The following is a 23,987-nucleotide window of genomic DNA, read 5'->3' as shown; positions in this document are numbered from 1 at the left end:
GCCACTGGACACAGCAGTACAATTGAGCAGGAAACCTATGGACAAAGGCTACTGATCTTAGCCTGAATCCCTCCCACCTATCCAAAATCAAAATAAACCAACAACCCCACCACAAAAATACCCAACTGCTGAACTTACTCATTGTAACTGATTGTAACTCCACTAGTCACATAGGAAGGAGAAGCCCTCACAGAGGAAGTCTGTCCATAAAAGCTAATCCTGCAAAAAGGGAAATGTCACAACACTGTGGTTTGCTGTAAACACAAACCACAACAGAAAGCTATTTGTATCAACTGTACACCATAAACAAGATAAAGGGAGCACATTAACGTACACTTTTAAAAATTATCACTTATCTTCATAACACTCTGGTCAGTCCTGATTACAGCTGTGCGAAACTCAACTTCAAGCAAGTGCCACAAATTTTAGGTCCCAAGCCACTTGTCCCGTGAGCCTGGAGACAGTGAAGCCTCACTGCCCTCAAGGGCAGCTGGTGGGCCTAAACAAATTCCAGGTTTTCAAAAGGTGCCCCCAGCACCTGCAGTTATTTCTATGTGTGGAGAAGGCCTCTGCCACATCACTTATCAGCCATTTAATGGAACAAACTAACACTGACCCACATGGGGTGGACGGAGATGTGGAAACCTTATTTCTGCACCTTATGTAACTCCTCGCCTGAACACCTATTTTTGTGAACCTCAGAGGGGCTCCCTACCACTGAGGTCCTGACCTCTCCATACAACCAGACTCAAATTAATTACTAGCTTTGACACAAGAGAACAGGTGACAGGACAGGACAATCATATTGATTCCCTCAGAGTACCAAAAGACTTCAACCACAAAACACACATGGACCGAGTAGTAATCACTTATGTTGATTACTAGTAAACACGGAGCAACACAAGAACTCACAGCCACATGTCTCATACAGCCATGAAGTGTCTGCACTCTAAATGAACAAAGCATCACCATACCAGTAGAAGTTATTTCTCCACAGATTTCCATGCAGGATACCATACATAACAGCAGCAGCCAGGATAAAAACCAGAAGAATTCGTTTCATGACTGATAAACCTGAAACGTAAGAAAAACAAAAGAAGAAACTGAAACACAAGACAAACTAATGCATGAACTTTTTCTAAAGCATCTGGAAACCAACAAAAGGAAAGTTATTGTTATTACTGACATTCTCTACCCCCACGAGCCTGAGGTGATCTCTCCACTTCGGTTTCTCATTCAAAGACCCAGCGCCAGGAGCTGAATGCTGCTTTGCACCTACCGTGTGTGTGTACTCTGCACAGAAGCATGGGGTCACTCTAGGTTCTCTCGGAAGACATGTGAGAGTAAAACTCTTCTGTCCACTGGCAGCTCAAAGAAACCAGCTGGCCTTTATAGGAACCTGTGCTTCTCCTGTTTCTTGTGTCACACACTATCAGCTTCCATAATTACACAGTTAAACAAGCACTGGCAAGTGCAGGAGGCAGATAGGCTGATGCTGATGAAACAGAACAGGGTATGAGCTGCCTCAAATTTCTCCTGCTTTTTTTAGGATCACTGGATGTTCTTGAAGTCCAGTTTTGACACTAAAAGCTGCACTGAAACTATCTGCTTATGCCTGCACAGCTTTCAGCTTCTGACACAAGCCAAACCTCATTGCTCAAGCAACAGAAAAATGTTATTTTCACACACTGCAAACTGAGGAAGGAAAGTTAGGACCCCATCTGTTGAACTTGTGAAATTATGGAGAAATATCAGAGAAGGTGTCAATTTTTCTAATAGAGTTTTCACCTCACTGCACAGTCTAGTAAAAGAAAAACAGAAATACCAGAAACTCACTAATCTGGCAAGACAGACACAAGGAGAATCAAGCCCTGTATTGCTCACATCTTAGACAGTGAGCAGCCTTTTCAGCAACTATGAATGAACTGTTGTTGCTTAATTTTGTGAAAATCCAAAATAGCCAATTCCAACCACAAGTTACCATAGAAATTTATTTGACAGGTACAGCTTTCTACTATTCCACTTCTCCCCTAACTGTGTCATGATTACTTGAGTGCAACAAGCCACTACTTCCTTATTCTTTTCCACCAGAATTTTATTGTAGAGTTAGAGATGTGGTTTTATAACAGTATCTACCAGTAGCAAAGCCATGCAATGATCAAGGTAGAATCTATCAACCTTAAGGATATCCTACGGGCTATCCTGCTCTGTTCTGGAGGAAATACTTCATAGGCTGCAGCTGTTGCAATTCCAACCTTCCAACTCTCTCTGGGAAGTAGCACTGCTGCCTTTCAGCTCCAATTCCCTTGACTCTACTTGAAGGGTCACTGCAAATTTGTCTTGACAGTCACTCTCACCTTCTAGAGCAATCCCTAAGTTTTTGCAGTAATTCAGTATGAGTTTTTCCCTAAAACTCCAAAAATAAAGGAAAACTCACCTACTGGGTTCAGTCAAGTGTCATTAACAGCAACTGGCTCATAATCTCGAGTGCCATGACAAGACACATACAGGACAAATGAGGGATCAGGCCCAGAAGCATGAGTTTATGAAAGGCAGGTCTGGCTTGACCAACTTGATCTCTTTGTACGACAGGAGGATGCACAGAGGATGAGGGAAAGGCTGTGCATGCTGTGTACCAAGTCCTTCATAAAGTCTTAGACAGCACTTCCCACAGCATGCTCCTGGAGAAACTGGCTGCTCATAGTTTGGATAGGTGTGCTCTCCACTGGTTAAAAAGCTGTCTGGCTGAGCTCAAACACGGGTGGGGAACAGAGTTACATCCAACTGGCAGCCAGTCAGAAGTGGGGTTCCCAGAGCTCAGTCCTGTTTAATGTTTTTAAAGAAAAGATATGGTCTGGATGAGGGGATCAAATGCACCCTTCTCAGTTTGCAGGTAACACCGAGTGGGAGCGCTGATCTGCTGGAGTGCAGGAAGGCTCAGCAAAAGGATCTGGACAGGCTGGATCAATGTGCCAAGGCCAACTGGAGGAGGATCAACAAGGCCAAGTCCAACTCCTCTGTCTGGGTCACAACAACCTCAAGCAGCACTACAGGCTAGGGTAAGAGTGGCTGGAAAGCTGTCTGGCAGAAAAGAACCTGGGGGTGCTGGTCAACACTGGCTGAACATGAGCCAGTGTGTGACCACATGGCCAATGACATTCTGGCCTGGATCAGCAGAAGCGTGGCCAGCAAGATGAGGAAAGACATCACTCACTCCTCTGTTCTCAAGACTGGTGAGGCCACACCTTGAACCCTGTGCTTAGTTTTGGGCCCCTGACTACAAGACAGACCGAGGTGCCAGACCAAGTCCAGAGAAGGGCAAAGCTGGTGAAGCGTCCGGAGAAGCAGCAGCTCAGTGGGGACCTTGTCACTCTCTACATCACCTGAAATGAAGCTGTAGCAAGGTGGGGGATGGACTCTTCTCCTAGGCAAAAAAGAGACAGGACAAACAGAAACAGTCTCAAGTTGCACCAGTGGATGTTTAAATTGGGTATTAGGAAAAAAAAAATCTGTGTGGGGGTTGTCAAGCATTGAACAGTCTGCCTAGGGAAGTGGTTGAGTCACCATTTCTGAAGGTATTTAAAAGATGTCTAGATGCGGCACTTGAGGACATGTTTGAGTGGTGGATCTGGCAGTGCAGGGCTAATGGATGGACTCCATAATCTTTTCAAACCTAAGTAATGCTATTATTTACTTGAAAAAGAGACTCTACTCTCTAGCAGCTTTTTTCCTTCCACTATCAGTACTTTTACCCCCTCCTGCTTTGAAAAGATTTCCCAAAACATCCCACTAAAGCATGTATCCTTACTCCCTAATTCAATCAAAGCAAACTTCAGTTAAACAGAACAAACCAGCTCTTCAAATAAAGTTGCTAAATTAGCAACTGATTAAATTGCCGATTTTGCTGACTTCAGTGTAAGAAAGAACCTTGTTGAAGAGTCAGACCAAGCTACAAAACAGAGAAAAAACACAAGGAAAAGCAGCCTATAAAGGATCTACTAAAAACCAAGAACATTATTCATAACAGTATTTTGCACAGAGAGGAAAAGAAATTCTTCCACTTGTGAAGCATTTACAAAGATATTCATACAATCTGGGAAAAAAAAAAACATTAAAACAAGAGAACAGAAGTCAGCATCATATTTCAAACAGGATCAAAAGGGATCTATAACAAAACTTCCAGTGTTTTATGTACTCAGCCTGGCACACATTTTATAATGGGTCCACCCCAACTCCAAACAACCAGTCATTGAGAGTGTACCTAACTCGGCCCTCAGACACATCAAATGGTCTTAAATTATGTATCTTCTCACCATCCCATCCCCCAGTGCCTGGCTTCATTCCGTGTTTGAGAGAAAGTTCTGTGGCCAAGAAAGTCTTCACTAAGAAGACTGTCTCTCTTAATCTGGTTTAGTAAACAGAACCATTGCCTTGTTTACAGAAGAAATTATTCTGGGTGTATTTTTAATGAGGGCAGCATCTTCCAGTTCTTCCATCCTATTTTAAAACAGCTGAGTGTTGTAAAAAGTTAATCAAAGGGAAACAAACTCCTACAATGCAAATATTGCACTAGAAAATTCCCATAATCAGAGACGCAAGAAAATAGGAAATTGAGAAGACACAGTTCAGATGGAAAAGCAGCAGTTCCAGTCCCATTTATTTACTTCAACACAAGAGCAAGCAGATTGATTTAAGCCCATCAACAGAGGCCATGGTTCCCTCCCTTAGGTCAATGTCAATCAGAGTTAAAGAAAAGGAAGACAAAGCTGGGACTCAACTATTCAATTTCCTCCTCTTTCTTAAAACCCTACAGTGATCCACACAGTGAAAGGAACAAGGAGCCCAGTACAATCATGGTGTCAGCTGGTCAATTTTCTGAAAGCAAGCAAAGGGATACCTAAGTGCTGCAAAAAAATCATGGGCGTTTTTTTAATCGCAATCTAAGCTAACTTCTGTGGGTCAACTTCCCACCTCCCACAGAGGACAGAGTTACAATTAAACAAGACTGATTGTTATAGTATTAGACAACCTCAGTGATCAGCCTGCATCTCCTACTGACAGCCAGATCCCCTCAAGCTCCCATCAATTCACCAGGAAGACTCACTTGGGTATATGATCTATTAACTATATAAAACCTGAGGCTAACATTTTCTTCCCTTGGTGGAAGCAGGGAACCCCCATCCTTGTAAGAGGTGCATCACTATTTACAATTAATCTTTATTCTAGTACAGTGTGGTATCTGCTATGAGCCACTATCTCACACCCTCTGTTTATCTTCCAATTTACACTTGCAGTTGATGCAGTCAGGCCACCGAATTAACCCTGCAGGAATCTACAGCTGTTGGACTGGGCAATCAAATGACCACACCACCATCACCTTTCTTTTGTAACCCTTGTAAGCCTTCCTTTCTTCCTTAAAAATTACTAGTGCTAATAGCACAATGCAGGAAGCTTTTTCATCAAGTACCTTTGGCTACTACTGAAATATACTGAATATAGTAAGTATTTAACTATAAAATGGTTACTACTAAATTAAATACTACACAGCTTAAAACAATCTTAGCTCTATAAACTGCCACAAGACCATGTAAGTTCTTTGCTGATGCCATTAGGTGACAGCCTGAAAATTTCAGCTCACTGGGACCTCGGATTCCTAGCCCTTGTAGTTATGGGGGAGGAAGCAAGCTTGAAAATATGCTTTGAGCAGACCTTGAAATTTAAAGGGACAGAAGAAAAAGCACATAAAAACCTAATAAAGTTTTAAAAAGAAACGTCAAAATTTTTAAGATGTAGTCAGTGGTTTTGTGCATTTGAACTTGTAACCTGCAGCACTGCTTCCTTTTGGTCAGGATGTAGCACACACCTGGCGAAACAACCAGGCAGCAAAAGGACAATCGAGGAATGAGTTCTCACATCATCATCTTTCTCAAGTTAAGCTGTAAAACATGAGCACATTATAGCACCAATGTATTTCTTCTGCCAAATATAAACACTATTCATCATTCACTCGTCCAGTTCTCGCTCGAAGTATGTGCCTAATTGCACTGTTCATTAATTCTCCCTCTCCTCAGGAAGGGAATGCTGCAGAGAGACTACACCACAGCACTGCTACACAGTCTTAAAGGTACTGAAGTGGCTGAGTCAGTCTAGTGCCTTCCCTCACTCCCATGCACCCGAAATTCTCATAATTTCCAATGTTCCTTTTGATTTTTGTTTAAGAAACAAAAAGTCCTCAGAAATACTGTTTAAGTGAGATGTACTGGGTTATCCTGGCAAAGTGGCTCAGAATTAAAACTAGTTTTCTAACTCTCCAACAACGAGGACTTGGTTTTGAGGTTGTACATTTCGCAGCATCAGAATTGGAAAAGTTTCTTGTTAACCAGTCCTGCCTCACACCAAACCAAAGCAGTTATTCCTGTTCCTGAGAACCCATACAAACCATGACACTAAAAAAACCTAAGATTCTACTGTGTCAAAATGTCACTAAGCACTGCCAGCACCACACCACACATACATGTAACTGCTGCCAAAGCCATTCCCTTTACTCTCTGCCTTAATCTCTTCCATCAACATGGGGATAAGTGGTAGAGGAACAATGTGCTGACTATGACAACTGATGCCGTCTTCCTCTCCAAGAGCACACCAAACTACCCATTTTACTTCCACAATATATAGGTATCTGAAAAAAAAGAAAGGACAGTCTTTCTCCAAACACAACTTCTCTCTCTTAAGCAAAGTTACCAATGTTTCCCCTATCATTTCCTCTATGTCCAAACACTGCAGCAAGCCTGACAACAAATAGCAAGATAACCTTTTCTCCAAGTACGCAACACCAAGCGATAATATCCAGTAGATATGACATCACAGCAGTAGAGATTTTTAATAAATTTAGTCAATTTTTGTTCTTTATCAGCTCCTACAGCCAGAAATGTAGCCTCTGTTGGCATTAATTTACTGTGGAGACACAGACTAGAGCTGTGCCCATCTTTGACCTTGTGCAGTATTTCAGGACAGCCTGCAATAGATTGGTTTTAGGGCCTAAGTGCTTGTCTCCCACCCCTTCATCATCCTGCTAATGGTGAAACATTCTGTACCACAAGAGACAGCAGTACATTTATTACTTCGTGGGCAATTCAAGATTCTTTTATTTCAGTTTTTCAATAATTGGTATTTTGTTCTTCAGAGCATAACTGCCTGTTGGGCCAAGCAAAATGAAAAAGCGACTTAGTATTTTTCACTGATGATTGCTACTTCAATTTGCTTTTGTCCAGAGTCTACTAGATCTCTGCATCACTTTCCCTCTTGTGTGGCTGTGCAGACATATTTATAATCTCAGAAACTCTGCCCACAAAAACACATCCTTTGGCTAAAGGATACTGACAAAGATTTCAAGTCCAGTTAAATCTATCGTACTTTCATCCCTCCTAACAGTAATCTACCTAGACAGCGTGTCTGGAGGAAGAGGAAGGTTGGCTACCTTCCCAAAGGCTGCAGGAACAAGCACAGCTTGTGTTTTTAGAACAGACAACACAGCACCTACAGCTCTCCAAACCTTATCTCCAGCCCCACACATTCTCACCTCATCAGATCAAATAAGATCAGAATAACACAAGTTTGTAGCCTTCAAAGATGACATGTCATCAGTACAGAGGGCTTGGCAAAAGCTGCAAAAGGCCTGCATGTCCTGACTTACAGTCTCATCACCATGGTCAGACTCCCTTGGTCTTACTGCATGAGAAAAGGTGTCACCTGTTCAGTGGTTAACTCCTTTTTCCCTATTCTTTTCTCCTTCTGCCTGAGGACCCAGGAACTCTTACAGGTACCCCACAGCAGGGGCAGAATCGGAAAGAAATTAGAGGCTGCATGCATACATCAGACTGTTTCTTGGAGAGCAAAAAAGCATATGTACAAGCCTAGGTGAAGTTACAAGCTTTTTAAAGCTTACTGAAACCCGTGCCAATTTGGTTGCAATAGAAAATGCTGTGATCCTGTTCTCTGAGGCACCACAATCAATTATATGCATTGCTTCACAGAGATATCACTTTTGGGCCTACTGATGCAAAATTTCACATCACTTCTAACTGATATGAAATACCAGCTCCACAGAAGAAAACCAGAAGCACAAAGCATCAACCTGGTGAGCAAAATACAAGGGAGCACAGGCACTGGGTACCACTGGAACATCCCTCAAATAGGAGCAGTATTCAGTGAACTGTCTGAGGCTGAGTTCTTTAGCCCTATTGAGATGCAGAAACATGTCACCCCCAGCTTGAGGCTATCACAGGGTTGCTATGCCACCCTTGAGATCTGAGCTAGTATTTTGGCTGATTATCACAGTACAGTGTGGATCCCTGGCAGCAGCTCAAGGTGACAGCACGCTCCATGGCATGGCACGGCACAGACACACAATTAAAACTGCAAGCACAAAAAAGCAATAACTGGATTGATATTTTTCATCTGGTAAATGTTGTTTTTAATTATTTTTTCCCTCTGAGATAGAAAACAATATTCTTTAATGTTCCAAGAATGGCTTAGGACTCATTCCAATAACGGACACACAGTTAAACACTGCTAACTCAGGCTGCCCTGGATAGATCCAAACACAACTTGTGGATTTGAGGAGAAAGAAGAATTAACTACTGGATTCTCATCTAACTGGTGCTTTTTATGTACCACAGATTTACAGAAACCTTGCCTGTAATTACAATCAAGAGTAAGATCAAATTCACAGCTTCATCTTCTTGCCTGTTTTTGTGCCTTGATATGAGAGAGGTCAAAAAGCAGACAATTTATGCAAAGGCACACGTAAGTTGGGAACAGACTTTTCCATATGCTTTCCCTGTCCTGACTCTCTACAGCCCTCCCAGCAACACACTTCACTTCTTTTCCTTCCTCCTTTCTCCTATGTATTTAGAATACAGATAAGCAGTTCCTGTCACAGCCAGCTGCCACAGAGATGCAGGACAGTACACAAACAATTATTTGGGGTTTGGTCAGCAGCTAACCTGTGCATGCAAAGTCTAACACAAGTATGAGCTGAGCACAGATAGCTCTGCTTCCTCAACTCCCAAAGCTTTAACCAAACATAAAAACATAAAAAATCCAGCTCTAACTGTATCTTTAGAAAAAATATTAAACCCCCATACACAAAGTCAGTAATACAACCTCAGCTCATACTTTTTCCTAGCCTTCTTATCTTCTCCCAGATTAACCTTTAAAGCTTTAGCTAGCCTAAAATAGGTTGCTATTTATATATTACACATCATAGGTGTCTGTATAATAAATGAAAGAACAAAGAAACAAGAGTATTATAAATCCATCCAAGCTTCTGCAAGCTGTGGTGACAACACTATTCCTTCCCAGTCTGTTCTCCCTTTTCCTTCAGCTCTTTTTCCAGAAGGGACTGGAATATAAACAAGCCATGGAACATTTCCTGGGGGTCAGAGTTCGGGTCATTTTCTTCTCATACTTTTGACCTACACAACTGAAAGGTTTCAGTCAGCTTGGGCTGCTCTTCCTGCAAGGAATAGAGCATCATGATTTTGAGTTGTTTTACTTCTTCATCTCCCTTTAAAAAAGCCAAGACCACAGAAATACTACACAATGCTTGAAGAAATAGAAAATTATTAATTGGAAGATACGCAACCTAGTACTACATCAGTTACTCATTCACACCACTGTTCTTTGTCCACAAGTACCTGCAGAGTCAGAGGATTGAGGTCAAACCAGCAATCCTTCTAAGGTTTCCCAGCGAGAAAAAAAACCAGAAAAACGTGGAAGGAGGAATAGCTGGGAAAAGGTGAATTAGTCAGGTTTCCAAACAGTTCCACTATAACCCTGTCCAACTCACCATTATTTTCTCCAGGAACTATGATCAATCTAAACAAATAAAGGTCCAACCAGAAAGTCTGATCTGTACTTATTATATGCGCACATTCAGTACAGCATTAAGTTCACCTTAAAACAAGGCACACTTGTTTTCCAACAATGCCTAGGAGATATCCAAAACATCCTGGCTGATTTGGAGCTAGTGATTTTACCTCAGCTTTCACTAAAATGGCTTGAATTATCAAACTAAATCTACCAGTCAGTTAGAGAGAAGGAAAGAACACGTCTCAACACCAGGTTAAAATAAATCTCTCCCAAAAAATCCAAGAAAACAAAACACACAAAACCCCACAACACTAAAGCCCACTCATCCACAGAATTAGGGCTCTCAAGGGCAAAGGGAAAAACATGGTGGGATTTTTGTTGCCTTTTTTTTTCCCCAGCAAATAACAGAGGATTTATTTACTAGCTTCACTACCAGCACCTGAAGAATTAAATGCTCCTCATCTACGTGGACAATAAATCCCAAGCAGATCAGACCACTTTCTCAATTCACTGTTTGTTAACAGTATCAGTCCTGGTCCATACTGGTATCAGAATCTGTCCCTAAATACAAACTGGTGCTTTTTTTATGACTAGTTTCCACAGTAACCTTTGTAAATCCCACTCGTGATAAATTTCAAATGCACCAGGACTGCCATCATGAGATGGCACAGCTTTTATTGTAATTTTTACTGTCCACATTTCACCATATTTTAAAAATGAACAGGTTACACTAGGCAAGTTTGTGTGGATTAAGAGGCCCAGAAAATAGGTGTGAACACGCACGTGGCCAGCATACAAAACAAAACAGTTAAATTTTCATTTAAATAACGTGCCAAACATGTCTGTAGTCAGAGCCCCAAACACAACATATTTCTTCATTTTTGCTGTGCTGCCTCTGTCTTGCCTCAACTGCCAAAGAAAAAGAGTATGACACTACCCATGACACTACCACTCAAAAAAAAGCCCCAAACCAACAACTAAAAAAATCCCCTAAATCCCCAGCTGTTTGTGATGCAATTTACCCCACTAGCAAATTCTGCAAATCAATCTGCTGCAAGGCATCTGTGCAAAGGAGAGCGCTGGGATTCTCAGGAATGCAGCAAAACACGTAGATGGAAAGTGTAGAGCTAAATTAATTCAGGGAGGGAGGAAAATGGAGATAAGTGGTAGCACTTATCTCACACTACTACAAAATCTTGGAAGCTTCTCACAGCAGGGATCCTGCCAGCTGGGGAGAAATCTGCAGGACACCAGCAGTTTGAGCAGCTTCTCTGATAATGTTAATGCCTTGCATTTCCCAGTGCTCTCAATGAAAGGCATTGACTTTGCCTTTGGATCATGAAAATCAGAACACAAAACTTCACTGCTAACTACCATCAGAAAACTAATCCCAAACCAACAGTGACAAACTGGAAAAATCTGAATATCATAAACATTAAAACTATTTTCATAAGCCTTCTTTATACACAGCTTTGTTTTCTTAGCACTGAAACTCAAATGCATTATTTACAATAACAACAAAACCACCCATAAGAAAAGCTCTAATGAGCCGCTTCATAATCATGAGAATGCTCTGTGGACATAAAATGTTTTAGAACTCACAAAAAACCATTGTACAGATTGCATCAGAGCCTGTATCTGATCCCCTAAAGGCTTTCAGTGCTTTGTTTTGTTTCTTAAACGTGAAAGGAAAAACTACCACATGAATATCCAAACAGTGCATATCCTGAGGACTGAGAGCTACCAAGATACACAACATTGTAGAAAAATGTAGGCCTGTAGAACATTTAACACTGTAAAGTCCTGGCATCTTCTCTGAATAGAAAAGGTTACCAGTGACTCTACATGCATAAAATGTAAAAAAAAAAAGGAGATAAACTATTTGTAAGGTAGTGAGATTTTCAAGTGGAACACAGATGAAGGTGTATCTGAGTTCAGCATTTAGAGTATCATTCATCATGTTTCCTTAAACAAAACTGAAATCAAATTCATAACAAAAACAGAGAAAAAATGAGCAGGCAAAACAATGTAAACCCAGAACTGGAATTCTTCACAGGGCAACCTTAGTTGCTTTAACAGAATTCAGCTCTTTCCAGCAGAAAAGTCTGCACGTGTTCATTTACGAACTTCTGTGCACTCAGAAAAATAAAGTGATACTACAGCAATCTGTATTGCAGTGCAAACTTTTAGTGGGTATCCATCTTATAGTGCAGCTCATAGCCCTGAATTATGCACTTGAGTCTTCTTACCTATGCAAGAGGAAAGCTAATTATATCTGATGGTAATCTTAATTGCCATCTGTCTGGGAGGAAAGCTGCCTACATTAGTCACTACAGCACGCTGTGAAGGCTTATATGCTTTTCTCAGTGCTACACAGAGACACCCACTTACAAGAATTTCAGACCTCAATTCTCACTGAAGGTTAAACACAACCCCTTTCCTCCCCAAAAGTGATATATTGCTTCCTTTTGCCCGTTTTTCTGTTTCAGTAATTGAAAAGGACAGTCCTGTCCAAAACTTAGGGGAGTCAAAGGTGCCTGTCACCCCACCCACGCATCCTCCCTGCCAGACTCACAGCCCTGCTGGAGGCTGCCAAAATGCTTAGAAGCCCCGATGAGAGCAAGGAGGCACAAAGGCAGCCAGGCAGGAAACTGAGGGCAAGCTGAAGACGAGCAGCCTGGTCTCTGCTAGAGCAGTGGCTTCACACAGTACCTTCTCCTGCATATCACAGCTGCCTCTGCCAGTTTGTTTTGCTCCTTTACAATCCAAGAATGGTTTGCTGTAGGTGAAACAGGGTGTCTGATTTTGCAGTCCAATTCTGTTTCACCAGTCCTTAAATGCTGCAGCAAAATGAGGAGGAATTACTTTAGGACCATAGTATCTTTAAACAGATTAACTATCCTCCCCTACCTGGTCTTTTCTGAGCATTGGATATGCTCAGGACTGCATGAGAGTATCTCCTCTGATGGCAAGGGAGTAAGAGTCCGGTAAGACAGGGCTCACCACCCTGTGAGATGACAGCAGGGCAGTGGATTTTGTGGCACAGATCTGCTCTCCCATAACCAAACTGGCCCATGCTGCACCAGTGATAAAACACAAAGTCTAATATTTCCTTCAGCATAAAACTTAAAGTCTTCCAGAGCAATATACACTGCACCTGCTGTGTTGCCTACTGACATCTTTTCTTGCTACCATGACCACGCCAAACGCAGCTCAGCCTCCAACACCACCACGTCCTATTGGATTGCTATCCATGCCACAGACGATGCAGAACTCCATTAGAGCATGAAATGCCATACAGTAGAAGGCTTTTTGTTCTGTTCTATCACATGTGTTCTCAGCATGAAATGAGATTTGTGCAACCATACCCTGGTTGTGTGCACACATGCCCTTTCTTTCCTTCCCTATAGAACGTTTGAAACCCTTTGGCTGATTTCAGTCAAATTCAAGAGATTAGGAACTTAATGTGCTTGAGATATCATCAAGTTTTACAAAAATAAACACCCAGCTGGGTAGAACAAAAACCCTATAAATTAATTTTTCATTAAAGATCAGAAAGCACATACAACAGAAAGACATCAAAAATATGACTCCATTTTATCTTCTCATACAACTGTGTGGTAGAGGTGTCAGAAGAGCCTCTAGCCACTGAGAGAAGTGCTCAAATTTTAAAACGCTGTGCACGAACATATGGAAGTGTCCAAATTTCCCAGAAGAGTTGTATGAACTTCAACAACTCAGACACCCTTTTCAACCACTTAACAGGTAACTTACTTGAGTCTGTTAGCTGACTTCAGTCACTCAGCTTCAAAAAGTCACTTCAACACTAACCAGTATTTATTATAATGTTCTCTGTGAAAAGTGAAGAATGAGATATTCCATTTCACCTTACATCTCTTTCTGCAAAGCTATGAATGACACTTTCTATTTAGGTTAGAATTCTTTTATACAAAGCCAGACTTCGCTGGAGGCTAAGCCATCTAAGAACCAATGTTCCAAGTTGAAAACAAATTACAGTGTGCCGTTAGCACAGAAGAATGAAAATAACTATACTGCTCAAATTATTTCAATGAAAATAAAGTAATAGTATTTCCTTAACACCTACTGCAAGAAAAAGCAGTCACTCTTGAGAAATTGCACTACCGCTATGTACACTAACCAGCATTTTAATCACCTGGCTACTCAAAACCCAGGTCACTAGCCAGTAGGAAACTTTATTTGTGAGGTGTGTGGCTAGCAGTCTCAGATTTCCACAGACTCTTCAACTCACTTTTAAAAGAATAGCCCTTTTAGCTCTTGTTGTGTGTGCAGGTCAGAAACACTACAATAAAGATCTGCTGCAGAGCTCAGAAAAGTTCTTTGGTAGACTGGATCTCCAGACTGACATTTGCATTGCAGTGGTATCCAGACCCTGCTTGTTTTCCCTGCTTTGCAGAGTCCTGAGGCCAGCAGTGAAATGAGAATGGTGGGAGGGGCATGAGCTTACCCAGAGCCTTAGCAGAGGTGGGCAGAGGAAATGTGATGGCCATTTAATAGTTAATGCAGAATATGTGTGTATGTATAAAATACAAATTGCATGACATGTGGGATGAGGGGAGAAGTCCTTTTCTCAGGGTGAGAAAGAAATACAAGTTGTCTTTTTGCCCTAATCTTTTTTTTTTTTCCTTTTTCTCCCTCATGTAATTGTAGGTTAACATAGCTCCCTCCTGGGCAGGTAATTTTTTGAGGGTGGGTTGTGCTGACAGTTCTTTGCCTATACAATGTCATGGCGTGGGGGGTGGGGGATTGACCTGTGTTGGAACAGGGGCATCCAAGCACAATGCAGAGGTAGATCCTGTGGGTTTTTCTCACTGCAGTAAAGAGACAGGAATGTTTGCTGCCCAGGAGCTGTTGGTGAATGTTGTTGCTCATCATTTGCCAGTTAAAGTAGGTATTTCTTAGTTCTTTGAAGTTACAGAACCTGACAGTCTTGCATATCCACCAGGCCTGGTGGATTGCTCACAAGGTGAGCAATGAAAGCACAAGAAACACTTGGCTATTTCAGACCAGTGTCCATCTAGCCCAGTTCTGTCTCCAGCAGTGACAGCAGATGATTACTTAGGGACAGCATTTCATGGCCATTCTTTGTTTCATTCCCCTCATCCACCCATACCTGCACTTTCTGAGAACAGAAAATGAAAACTGACTTGGGTTATAAAATTGGGAGGGGGTTAAGGACAGGTTTATACAGCACTCCAGCTTCTCAGCTGAGACAAGTCTTATTAAATACTGCAAAAATTTGTACAAGAAAAGCTAGCCATAGTTTTAACAGTTTCCTGCAGGAAAAAACAACAACCAAAAAAAAAAAAATTCAAACCCAGGCTTTTCCCAGGTAGAAAACGAGAAGGCAACAACTTGTCTACACAAGGGCATGATCAAGACTAGCTACCACATGCCAGCAAGCCTTGTGCGTGTTCAGCAATCTGGACAAATCCTGACTTGTTTCCATGCTTCACCAAGTGGATTTAATACTATGGCTCCATTTAATCTTGTGCAAATGCTGTGTTCAAACAAACCTTACAGCCTATCTGCCATCTACACCACTAACCTCCTCCTGGTCTCAGTCCCACACATCAACTTCAGACTACCTGAAGCACTGAGGAGATAGAGATGATGTTTCCAGGGTGCTCAGATGTGACACTGGTGGATATGCAAGACTGTCAGGTTCTGTAACTTCAAAGAACTAAGAAATACCTACTTTAACTGGCAAATGATGAGCAACAACATTCACCAACAGCTCCTGGGCAGCAAACATTCCTGTCTCTTTACTGCAGTGAGAAAAACCCACAGGATCTACCTCTGCATTGTGCTTGGATGCCCCTGTTCCAACACAGGTCAATCCCCCACCCCCCACGCCATGACATTGTATAGGCAAAGAACTGTCAGCACAACCCACCCTCAAAAAATTACCTGCCCAGGAGGGAGCTATGTTAACCTACAATTACATGAGGGAGAAAAAGGAAAAAAAAAAAAGATTAGGGCAAAAAGACAACTTGTATTTCTTTCTCACCCTGAGAAAAGGACTTCTCCCCTCATCCCACATGTCATGCAATTTGTATTTTATACATACACACATATTCTGCATTAACTATTAAATGGCCATCACATTTCCTCTGCCCACCTCTGCTAAGGCTCTGGGTAAGCTCATGCCCCTCCCACCATTCTCATTTCACTGCTGGCCTCAGGACTCTGCAAAGCAGGGAAAACAAGCAGGGTCTGGATACCACTGCAATGCAAATGTCAGTCTGGAGATCCAGTCTACCAAAGAACTTTTCTGAGCTCTGCAGCAGATCTTTATTGTAGTGTTTCTGACCTGCACACACAACAAGAGCTAAAAGGGCTATTCTTTTAAAAGTGAGTTGAAGAGTCTGTGGAAATCTGAGACTGCTAGCCACACACCTCACAAATAAAGTTTCCTACTGGCTAGTGACCCAAAAGAAAGCAATACTGCAGCTCAGGAAATGGAAACTTGCACTGTAAATCAAGAGATGTTAAGAGCTTCAGTGGTTATGACAGACTGTCATTTCACTCCTGCTCTTAAAACCAGTTCCTAGATTACTCCATTCTGGTCCTCCTGAAAGGAGGAAAGACCAACTGGCTCTGTATGTTTTCCAGCCTTCCCTTCCCAGTCAGGGCAAGTGGAAAGTATTCAATTTTTTTACTTTGCTCTTCCTTGCTCTCCATTTACACTAGAATGTAAAAAACAGCCCTGACACACCATACTCCAGTTTTACTGCTGCTGTTAGGGTTGGGAGCAGAGGTAACTGACCAGTTCCACACAAACTTCGGGTATTATCCCAGGATATTCACAATTTGCCCACTCTGTGACAGTGCTGTAAAGGGTCTTCCCCATAGGATACCAAGGCTTCATTTTTGCCTTCAAGACCAAAGAATGACCAAGCTTGGAAGGCTGAAGAGCCAACCCACCTGAGCAAAATTAACTTTAAAAGGACATGGTATTTTAGAATGATAGGTACAGAACATAGCAAGAAGTATTGCTGCAGAATACCTTATCACATTCTGTACCTGCATTTTTTCAACCCATTTTTCAAAAGGTGGTGACACTGCATGCGACCCACACATTCCCTGTTTTTGTTTCATGGTCCACGCTAGCTAATACTGCCCATCACTTTTCAATCTTTCTGTACAAATGCCACTACTAGTATCAGTGAGTAATACACTGAACTGCAAAGTGTTAACTGCTGTTAAAAGGTGATTTATAAAGAAAACAACAGCATGCACATCCTGTTTTTCTCTAGACCTCAATACATATCAAATCAAGAAAAGCTGAGGTTTTAGGCTCTTCTGTAGAAGGAAGATAAAGGAAGATTTAAGCTTTAGGAAATTCACAGAGCAAACAGTAAGTACGAGTAGCTTTATTTTGATTTCCCTTGAAGGATGTGAATAAATACACAAGCAACCATATCTAAAAGAGAAAAAGTAGAAGAAACTGGATTAAAGGGAAAGTTCAGGAGCATATTTCCTCTGTTAAAAAGCTTCTGGTATTTTGAGTAAACAGATAGTAGAAAATAGAGACTCTGAAGAAGGAAATAATTATGTACATTCGGTTACCCCATAGTTACTCACTATTATTCTACAGCTTGTCTATAAGGCTAGAGAAATTGATGAATAAATTATTCAAATTAACAACAAATTACATGTCATAAGCCTGAAAAACTGAACCCCTCCTCAGCATTCAGTGCACACTTCAACTGATTTAGCTGAAATAGTGCAAACATCTGTAGGGAAAGCTGTCTGTAAAAAAGGTATTTCAAAAAGTCTTGAGACCATTCCTAAAATGCATTTAACTAGGGAGCCAAGGCAGAGTACCTCACATCATGCATGAAGCAAAGCCAGCCTTTTATGTCTGTAAGCAAAATAACCTTAATGTTAATGTACAATGACAAACAAACCAAGATCCTGTGCTACAGCTCAAGCTATACTGTGGAGGAAAAAAAAACAAAAAAAAAAAAAAAACAAAAAAAAAACAAACCCAAAAAACCAAGAGCCTTTCCTCAAAAGCCTTTTCAAGTCAATGGTGTAGACAACCTAATGGAGACTCATAGCTGTCTCACAAGTTTTATCTTCAAATGATCCACCTGACTGCATCCTCTTCCAGGCCAGTGTGCTTGATTCAACACCAGGAGCACACGAAGCAACATGCAAGAAATACACAAATCAGCCAAAGCAGGTTTATATTAACTTTTCCAAACGTTTTCTTTTTCTTGGGAATACAAATCAAACTTTTACAAAGAGACACTAGTCACAGCATGCTCAGAAACCAACACAGAGAACCAGCCCGAGATTAAAGTGCTAATGGCACAAATAAGCTATCATATCAGCTTCTATCCAAAAATGTACACCTAAGAAGAAAGCAATCATCGAAAATCTTCTAAAGCTGCCTTTGCTTGTAAGCTATCAAAGTCTTGAGGAGGCGGTGAAGGAGAAGCATCTCAAGCACTTCCCGCTGTGAAGATCTGTCACCACATCAGCCGCCCGTATTTCCCTCTTCAGTCAGGCAACTCCCCTGTGTAATTGCTAAAGCCATTATTTAACAGCACCCACAGTACACATCAACACAATGTTTTGTCCAACACCTTTCTCTAGCCAAAGCACTTCAGCTCACCTATTTTCTCACCTATTTGTAACTGAGGCGATCTGTCAGCTTTCAGGTTTTAGTGTCTCAACTAACACTCTGCAGCTGCTCCCACGGGCACATCCCTAACCGGCAACTGCTTCCAGAGAAAACTATTCCTCCTATCTTTGAACAGGCAGGGAATAAGGACACTGGGCGACTCATGAGCCTCAGGGGATGATTCATACATCCCACAAGCAGAAGTCTGCTAAAGCCAATATGACCTTCAGGAAGACCTGAGACTTAGCCACCTTTAATTCTGTTGCCTTAATAACAGCTATAAGCCTAAAGTTTAACTTAATGGACTGCTTCAATTCAGCAGAGACAGGTGAGCTAGAGGAGCAGGTACTGAATCAAACTGGGGAAGAAAGGCAAGCAGATTTATTAAAGTGAAATAAAAACCAGAGCTACAGCTGGTGAAGTCTTACCTGTGAGAGTTGTTTTAGTTTCAGAAATATCACTTCTAAGACCAAGTCAGACAAGAGTATTGCATGTTGATGGGTAGGAAACTGTTCCATGCACACTTCATTTTCCCTCAACACCTCTCTGAATTTACTTCTTTCAGTTTAGGAGTGACCAGTCTAATACTATGGCACTCTCCGAAAGAAATGTTTTATGTATACTTTTTATCTGTAATATTCTCCTATTTTTTTATCTGTAACATTTTCACACAGTTCAGCTGAATTACCAGGTTAAAACAAGTGATCCTATGCCATCACAAAGTTTATTCTTTTCTTAACAGTTCTTCAATCACACTATGTGAGAATAGCTCAGTAAAACATGGGTGAAGAGAGAGACAAAAATTGAAGAAAACAGGATAGAAAGTTTCAGCTGGGTAACAACACAACAGGCACAAATCTCAGTAGATCAGCTGCTCATCTCCCTGGAAATTTTAATTTGAGAAACGACAGCAAGACTGAGCTCACCGCTTGCCCTAACTAAAACAGAAACACCACCCGCTGCCAAATAATCCAACTAGTGAAAAAAAAAAAAAAAAAAAAAAAAAAAGGCAGCGGACATAAAACTTCCACGGTTTGTTTCTTTCCTAAAATGCAAATAATGGATTTGCATAGCTTAAGGCAGAGTCTACCCACAGAGCCATTGTTCCTTCCCCGAGGCCTTCGGCATTTCCAAGGAACAGTTCTGTTTCGGTACCCTCGCTAGAAGCAATCCTCTATTCGAACCTGCCTGAGCGGCAGCCATGGCAAAACGGTGGGATTACCCGACCCAAGCAATTCAGCAAAAGCCACGAATCTCTCCTCTCATTTTACTTACGGGCCGCCGTCAGCTCCGCCGGGAGGCTCCCCCTGCGTGGGGCTGTCCTGCCCGCATGAGCCCACCGTCCCCCAGCCCTGCTCTGCCCACCCCCGGAGCTCCGGGCCCCACCGCCCCTTAACTCCCCATCTCCCCCCGTCCCTTCCCGCGCCCGCCCCAACCCACCGCCCGCGGGGGCCCCGAGGCGGCTCCGCCCGCCGCCCCGGCCTGCGAGCGGAGCTGCTCCGGGAGGCCGGGGGAAGGCGGGCGGCTCCCCCGCCCCGCGCCCACCAGGAGCAGCCGGGAAAATTCGGGCGGCCCCTTCCCGCCCTCTCGCCCCCCCCCCGGAGCCGCCTACCTGTGTGCGGAGGAGCCCGGGTGCCCGGCGGACCCTCCCGCGCTCCCCGCCGCCCGCCGGGGGCGACAGGCGGCCCCGCATGCGGAGCCGGGCAGCGCCTCAGGCCGGCCTCTCCCCCGGTCCCCGGCAGCCCGCCTGCGGCATCAGGCGCATCCAAGCGCCGCCGGGAAAGCGGGGGGCGGCGGCACTCGGGTTTCTGTCGGGCTCATCCCCACCGGGAACCGGCTCCCGACTACACCGCTGCGTTAAGACTTTTTTTCCCCGTGAAGTTCCCAGGAATCTCTGGGAAACGTCTGGGCCGTCTCATCTCACCAGCTCTCAAAACCGATTAAAATTGTCTTCTCTTCAAAGGAGGCTTGTAGAGGCAGGCTCCATACCTCTGGAAATTCAGTTTAATTCCTTGAGTGCTTTGACCGAGCAACACGCTGATGCATTGAAACAGCCACCTTTAACTACGAGGTAATTTACACTGAATAACAATGTTGCTGGCAGCTACTGCTATCAGCATTCACCTGAAGGAAATTTTAAAACTGGAAGCACGCATACAAAGCCTACATGAGATTAAAGGTAGAAGCTTTCCCGTCTGAAATGACGCAAGATCATGGAACGGTTAAGGTTGGAAAAGCCCCCAAGATCCACCGTGTCCAACCGTGGAACGTCTCCCGACAACCATCCCATGTCCCGCCGGCAAACTCGGCAACAAGCACTTCCAGCGCACCCAATCCTATGGGTTCAGTCACCATCCACAAGATCCACTCAGCCCGTGCAAGTGGATTTACAGAGCTATACTTGGTAAAGCAGGGGTGTTCACTTACCGGTTGTTAAGAGAGCAGCTTATTTTATCTTTAAATCATCCCAGAGAAGAGGGCAGAACTCGTCGCTTCTGCTCAGGGCCGCCCAGACTGTTGCTGCAGCCTCTGGCAAGTCCAGCCCGGTTCCCGCACGGTGGTGCTTATGACAGGATTCAAGAGGAGAGCTTGTTCAGCTCAGCCCCATCTGCAAGAGAAAACGTGGGAAGGAAGCACGTTGTCTGTTCAGACAGCAGTGTTGTTTAGCTCAAGCCTGCTGAAATTCCTCCTCCATTTATACCAAAGCTCACCAGGGGGAGAAGACACGTGAAGAGAGATAAAGCGGTGCTGCGTCTCTCCCTCAGTAAAACGAGTCCGTCTTTTCTCACCGACTTCCCTGCGAAGCCGCAGACGCTGTTCTTCCTCCTCCCCCTCCTCGGGCCGGCGGCAGGAGCCTCTCCCCCGCCCCGGCAGCCCGAGAAGGGGGGAGACCCGCAAAGCGGGGGGCAGCGAACCACTCCCAGCCTGCAGGAATTACCATCTTAAATAAGAAACTAATCGTCACCGTGTGTGTGTCGAGGGGGGTTGGGATCCTGTAGGGGCAGGATTCTCCCTCCCCAAGCACCTTTGCCCCCTGCTGTGAAAGCCCAGGGAAAGCCGTCCGGGGAAGAGCTACCCCCTGAGGAGCTGCTGCCAGGAGCTAAAGGAAGCAGCACCCAAAGCAGGCAGGAGTCACTGGGCTCCTGGAAAACCTCTCCGTACCTCAGCGCCCAACCTTTTGGGACTGGACCTTGCCATTTCAAAAGAAAGTTATTAAAAAAAAATCTGTCTCTGATAAAGAGGATGAAAAAATGAGTTTGTTTGGAATCCTGTGCTGCATCAATGCTGTATTTTGCCAAGAGGAGTGTATCATGCTAGAAGAAATCTGAGGGATGGTTAATAATTTAATTGCCTTCTCCTGTTTCTATCTCTATGGTCCTGACTGCTTCCAATCTGAAAATTTTCTATATGATATTTCAGTGACCTCACAGTGTTTTTAGCATTGTATCAGACCAAGATGCTTCCTTGATTGGAAAAGCAGCTCCTATTTTTTGATGGCTGTCACTAGGAATGACCAGAGGTGGATTCTGTTCTCAGCAGCAGTTTTCTGCAGCCTATGTGTACACATAATAAAAATAATAGATTGAAAGCTGGGAAATTTTGTCAGTTCTTCAGGGACTATTCCAGTCTTTAGCCTGCTGAGATGACTTTCATTGTGTTCTGGGCTGGGAACCAAAGTTCAGTCCTCTGTAATTTGTCTTCCCTTGAGCTGAAAATACCTTAGTACTTTTCCCCTTCTCCCAAGAGGTTCCTCAGGTCGTCACCCTTCACATCCTGCCCTTTACAAAACCAAGCTTCTTCCAAGTATATAGATAAATTATGTACCTTCTAATGTTACTTTATTTAACTCTGCTGTATCTTTTTCCCATTAGCTGTCAGCTCTTCAGTCCTTACCCTTCAATTTGCCTAGGTATCATAGGCACACAACCAATTAAAAAAAAATCATTAAGGTTGCACAACAAAGGAGTCAGAATTAGGATATATTAGAAGACTGATTTTGTGACTTCATGCTAGTCCCCCTGCTCATATGTTTCAGGACATTCCTAAATTATGTAGTATTAGTATTATTTTGTTCTGGCTTTGCTTTGTTTTGCAAGGCCATGTCTTTGTTTAGGATACAGGATGGACTTTCAGGATGTGCCAGATTTTTGCAGAACGAGATGTTGGGACTATTCACCACGGAAGAGTGTAGGAAACCTTGAGGAAATGGATGCTATTCCTGCCTCTGTTCCAGACCGGATGTGTGTGCTGCAGCTGCATCTTTTGTGCATGAGTTCATGTGCATGAGCTTATTTCACTCTGGCTAAGGTGGGTATTGGTACCAGTCCAGCAGGGATCGCTGAGCAGGCTGAAGGGCACAGAAGGAAGAATAAAAAGTGCTGTGGGCAAGACTGAGCCATGGCTCAGAGGCCAGCTCAAGTTACTGGTGCACCTCTGATGCCAGCTAGACCCATGCAATGTTCATTTCCGTGGTGGTACCATGTGGTGACTTAGAAGTCATTTGATTTTACAGCTGACTGCAAGTTAAGTGTTTGTCAGTTTCCTCGGAGTCTTGCATGAGGCATCTAACTCCAGGAAGAGCTGGATGTTCACAATTGCAGCCCAAAGCCCATAGGAAATGAAGTTCACTCACAGTTTATTGCCTTCCATTAGAGGCAGTGTGTGTAAGAATACAAAGAATTGCATCTAAGGTAGCTGAATACACCTTTATCTGGAGTAATCCACTATAGTGATCAAGTAATGTAATAATCTAACTTGCATTAATGTAATTTCACTTTGGTTTCTTCTGGCAATTGTAGCTGCCCCACACCGGCAACAGAATGAAAGCTGGAATTTGTTGTCCTCTAAATATGTTGAGCTAAATTCAAGGATTCAAATGGCAATTTGAATAATTAATATAGTACAAAAAGAAGTTTAGTTCCTAGTTGTTTTCCAAATAATCTGTACAAGCAAGAAGTTAGTAACTAATCTGAAACCCAGTGAATTTTTGAGCACAAAGTACAAGGAATCATTAGGATATAGTCTATTTGAAACAAATTATTTGACAACAATAAGAATCTTTCAAAATGCTTTTGAAATAGTTGACTAGCAGGAAGTCAAATGAATGCTCCTGCAAGCAAGTACAATGCATGTGACCAAAAAGTCAACAGATTTGCTCTTTCAGTTGAAAATCAACACTCCTGAGACACAAACCTCTCCCCAAACCAAACATAAAACCCCATAAACCTTTAAATGTAAAGCAATAACTAAAATAAATCTGAATAAAATGTAGACATATTTTAGTTCCAGGAGAAACTATGTACCTCCTGAGCTGTTACTAAACGAAGAAAATGTTGTCTCTATCTCAGCTTGCAAAATCAGAGAAAAGTAAAGTGGAGAATTACAAGAAACAGAAGGGAAAACTGTTGAACATGAGAAAATCAAAACTGGAGAGAAGAAG

At 42.8% G+C, this 23,987-nt stretch overlaps 1 protein-coding gene across 11 annotated transcripts in view; it reads right to left on the bottom strand.

Moving 5' to 3' along the window:
- Nucleotides 1-22,024, bottom strand: part of ST3GAL6 (ST3 beta-galactoside alpha-2,3-sialyltransferase 6) — a 41,676-nt gene extending 19,652 nt beyond the window's left edge. The window contains exons 1-4 of one of the 11 annotated variants that reach the window (XM_058836055.1): nucleotides 21,259-22,024; nucleotides 20,975-21,155; nucleotides 975-1,074; nucleotides 139-219 (exon numbers count right to left, since the gene is read on the bottom strand). In XM_058836055.1, the coding sequence (XP_058692038.1) occupies nucleotides 139-219; nucleotides 975-1,063 (170 nt within the window). In that variant the 5' untranslated portion in view covers nucleotides 1,064-1,074; nucleotides 20,975-21,155; nucleotides 21,259-22,024. Of the gene's footprint in view, nucleotides 1-138; nucleotides 301-974; nucleotides 1,075-1,279; nucleotides 1,301-18,975; nucleotides 19,143-19,822; nucleotides 19,942-20,159; nucleotides 20,953-20,974; nucleotides 21,156-21,258 lie in introns of those variants that run through there. The other 10 variants (XM_058836098.1, XM_058836062.1, XM_058836070.1 and 7 more) reach the window with 10 other exon arrangements.
- Nucleotides 22,025-23,987: the final 1,963 nt, after the last annotated feature.

Source organism: Poecile atricapillus, chromosome 1 (assembly GCF_030490865.1).
Source record: "Poecile atricapillus isolate bPoeAtr1 chromosome 1, bPoeAtr1.hap1, whole genome shotgun sequence".
NCBI classification, from domain to species: Eukaryota; Metazoa; Chordata; class Aves; order Passeriformes; family Paridae; genus Poecile; species Poecile atricapillus.
The sequence above is the reverse complement of the archived record's forward strand: the minus strand, read 5'-3'. Positions and strand labels throughout refer to the sequence as shown.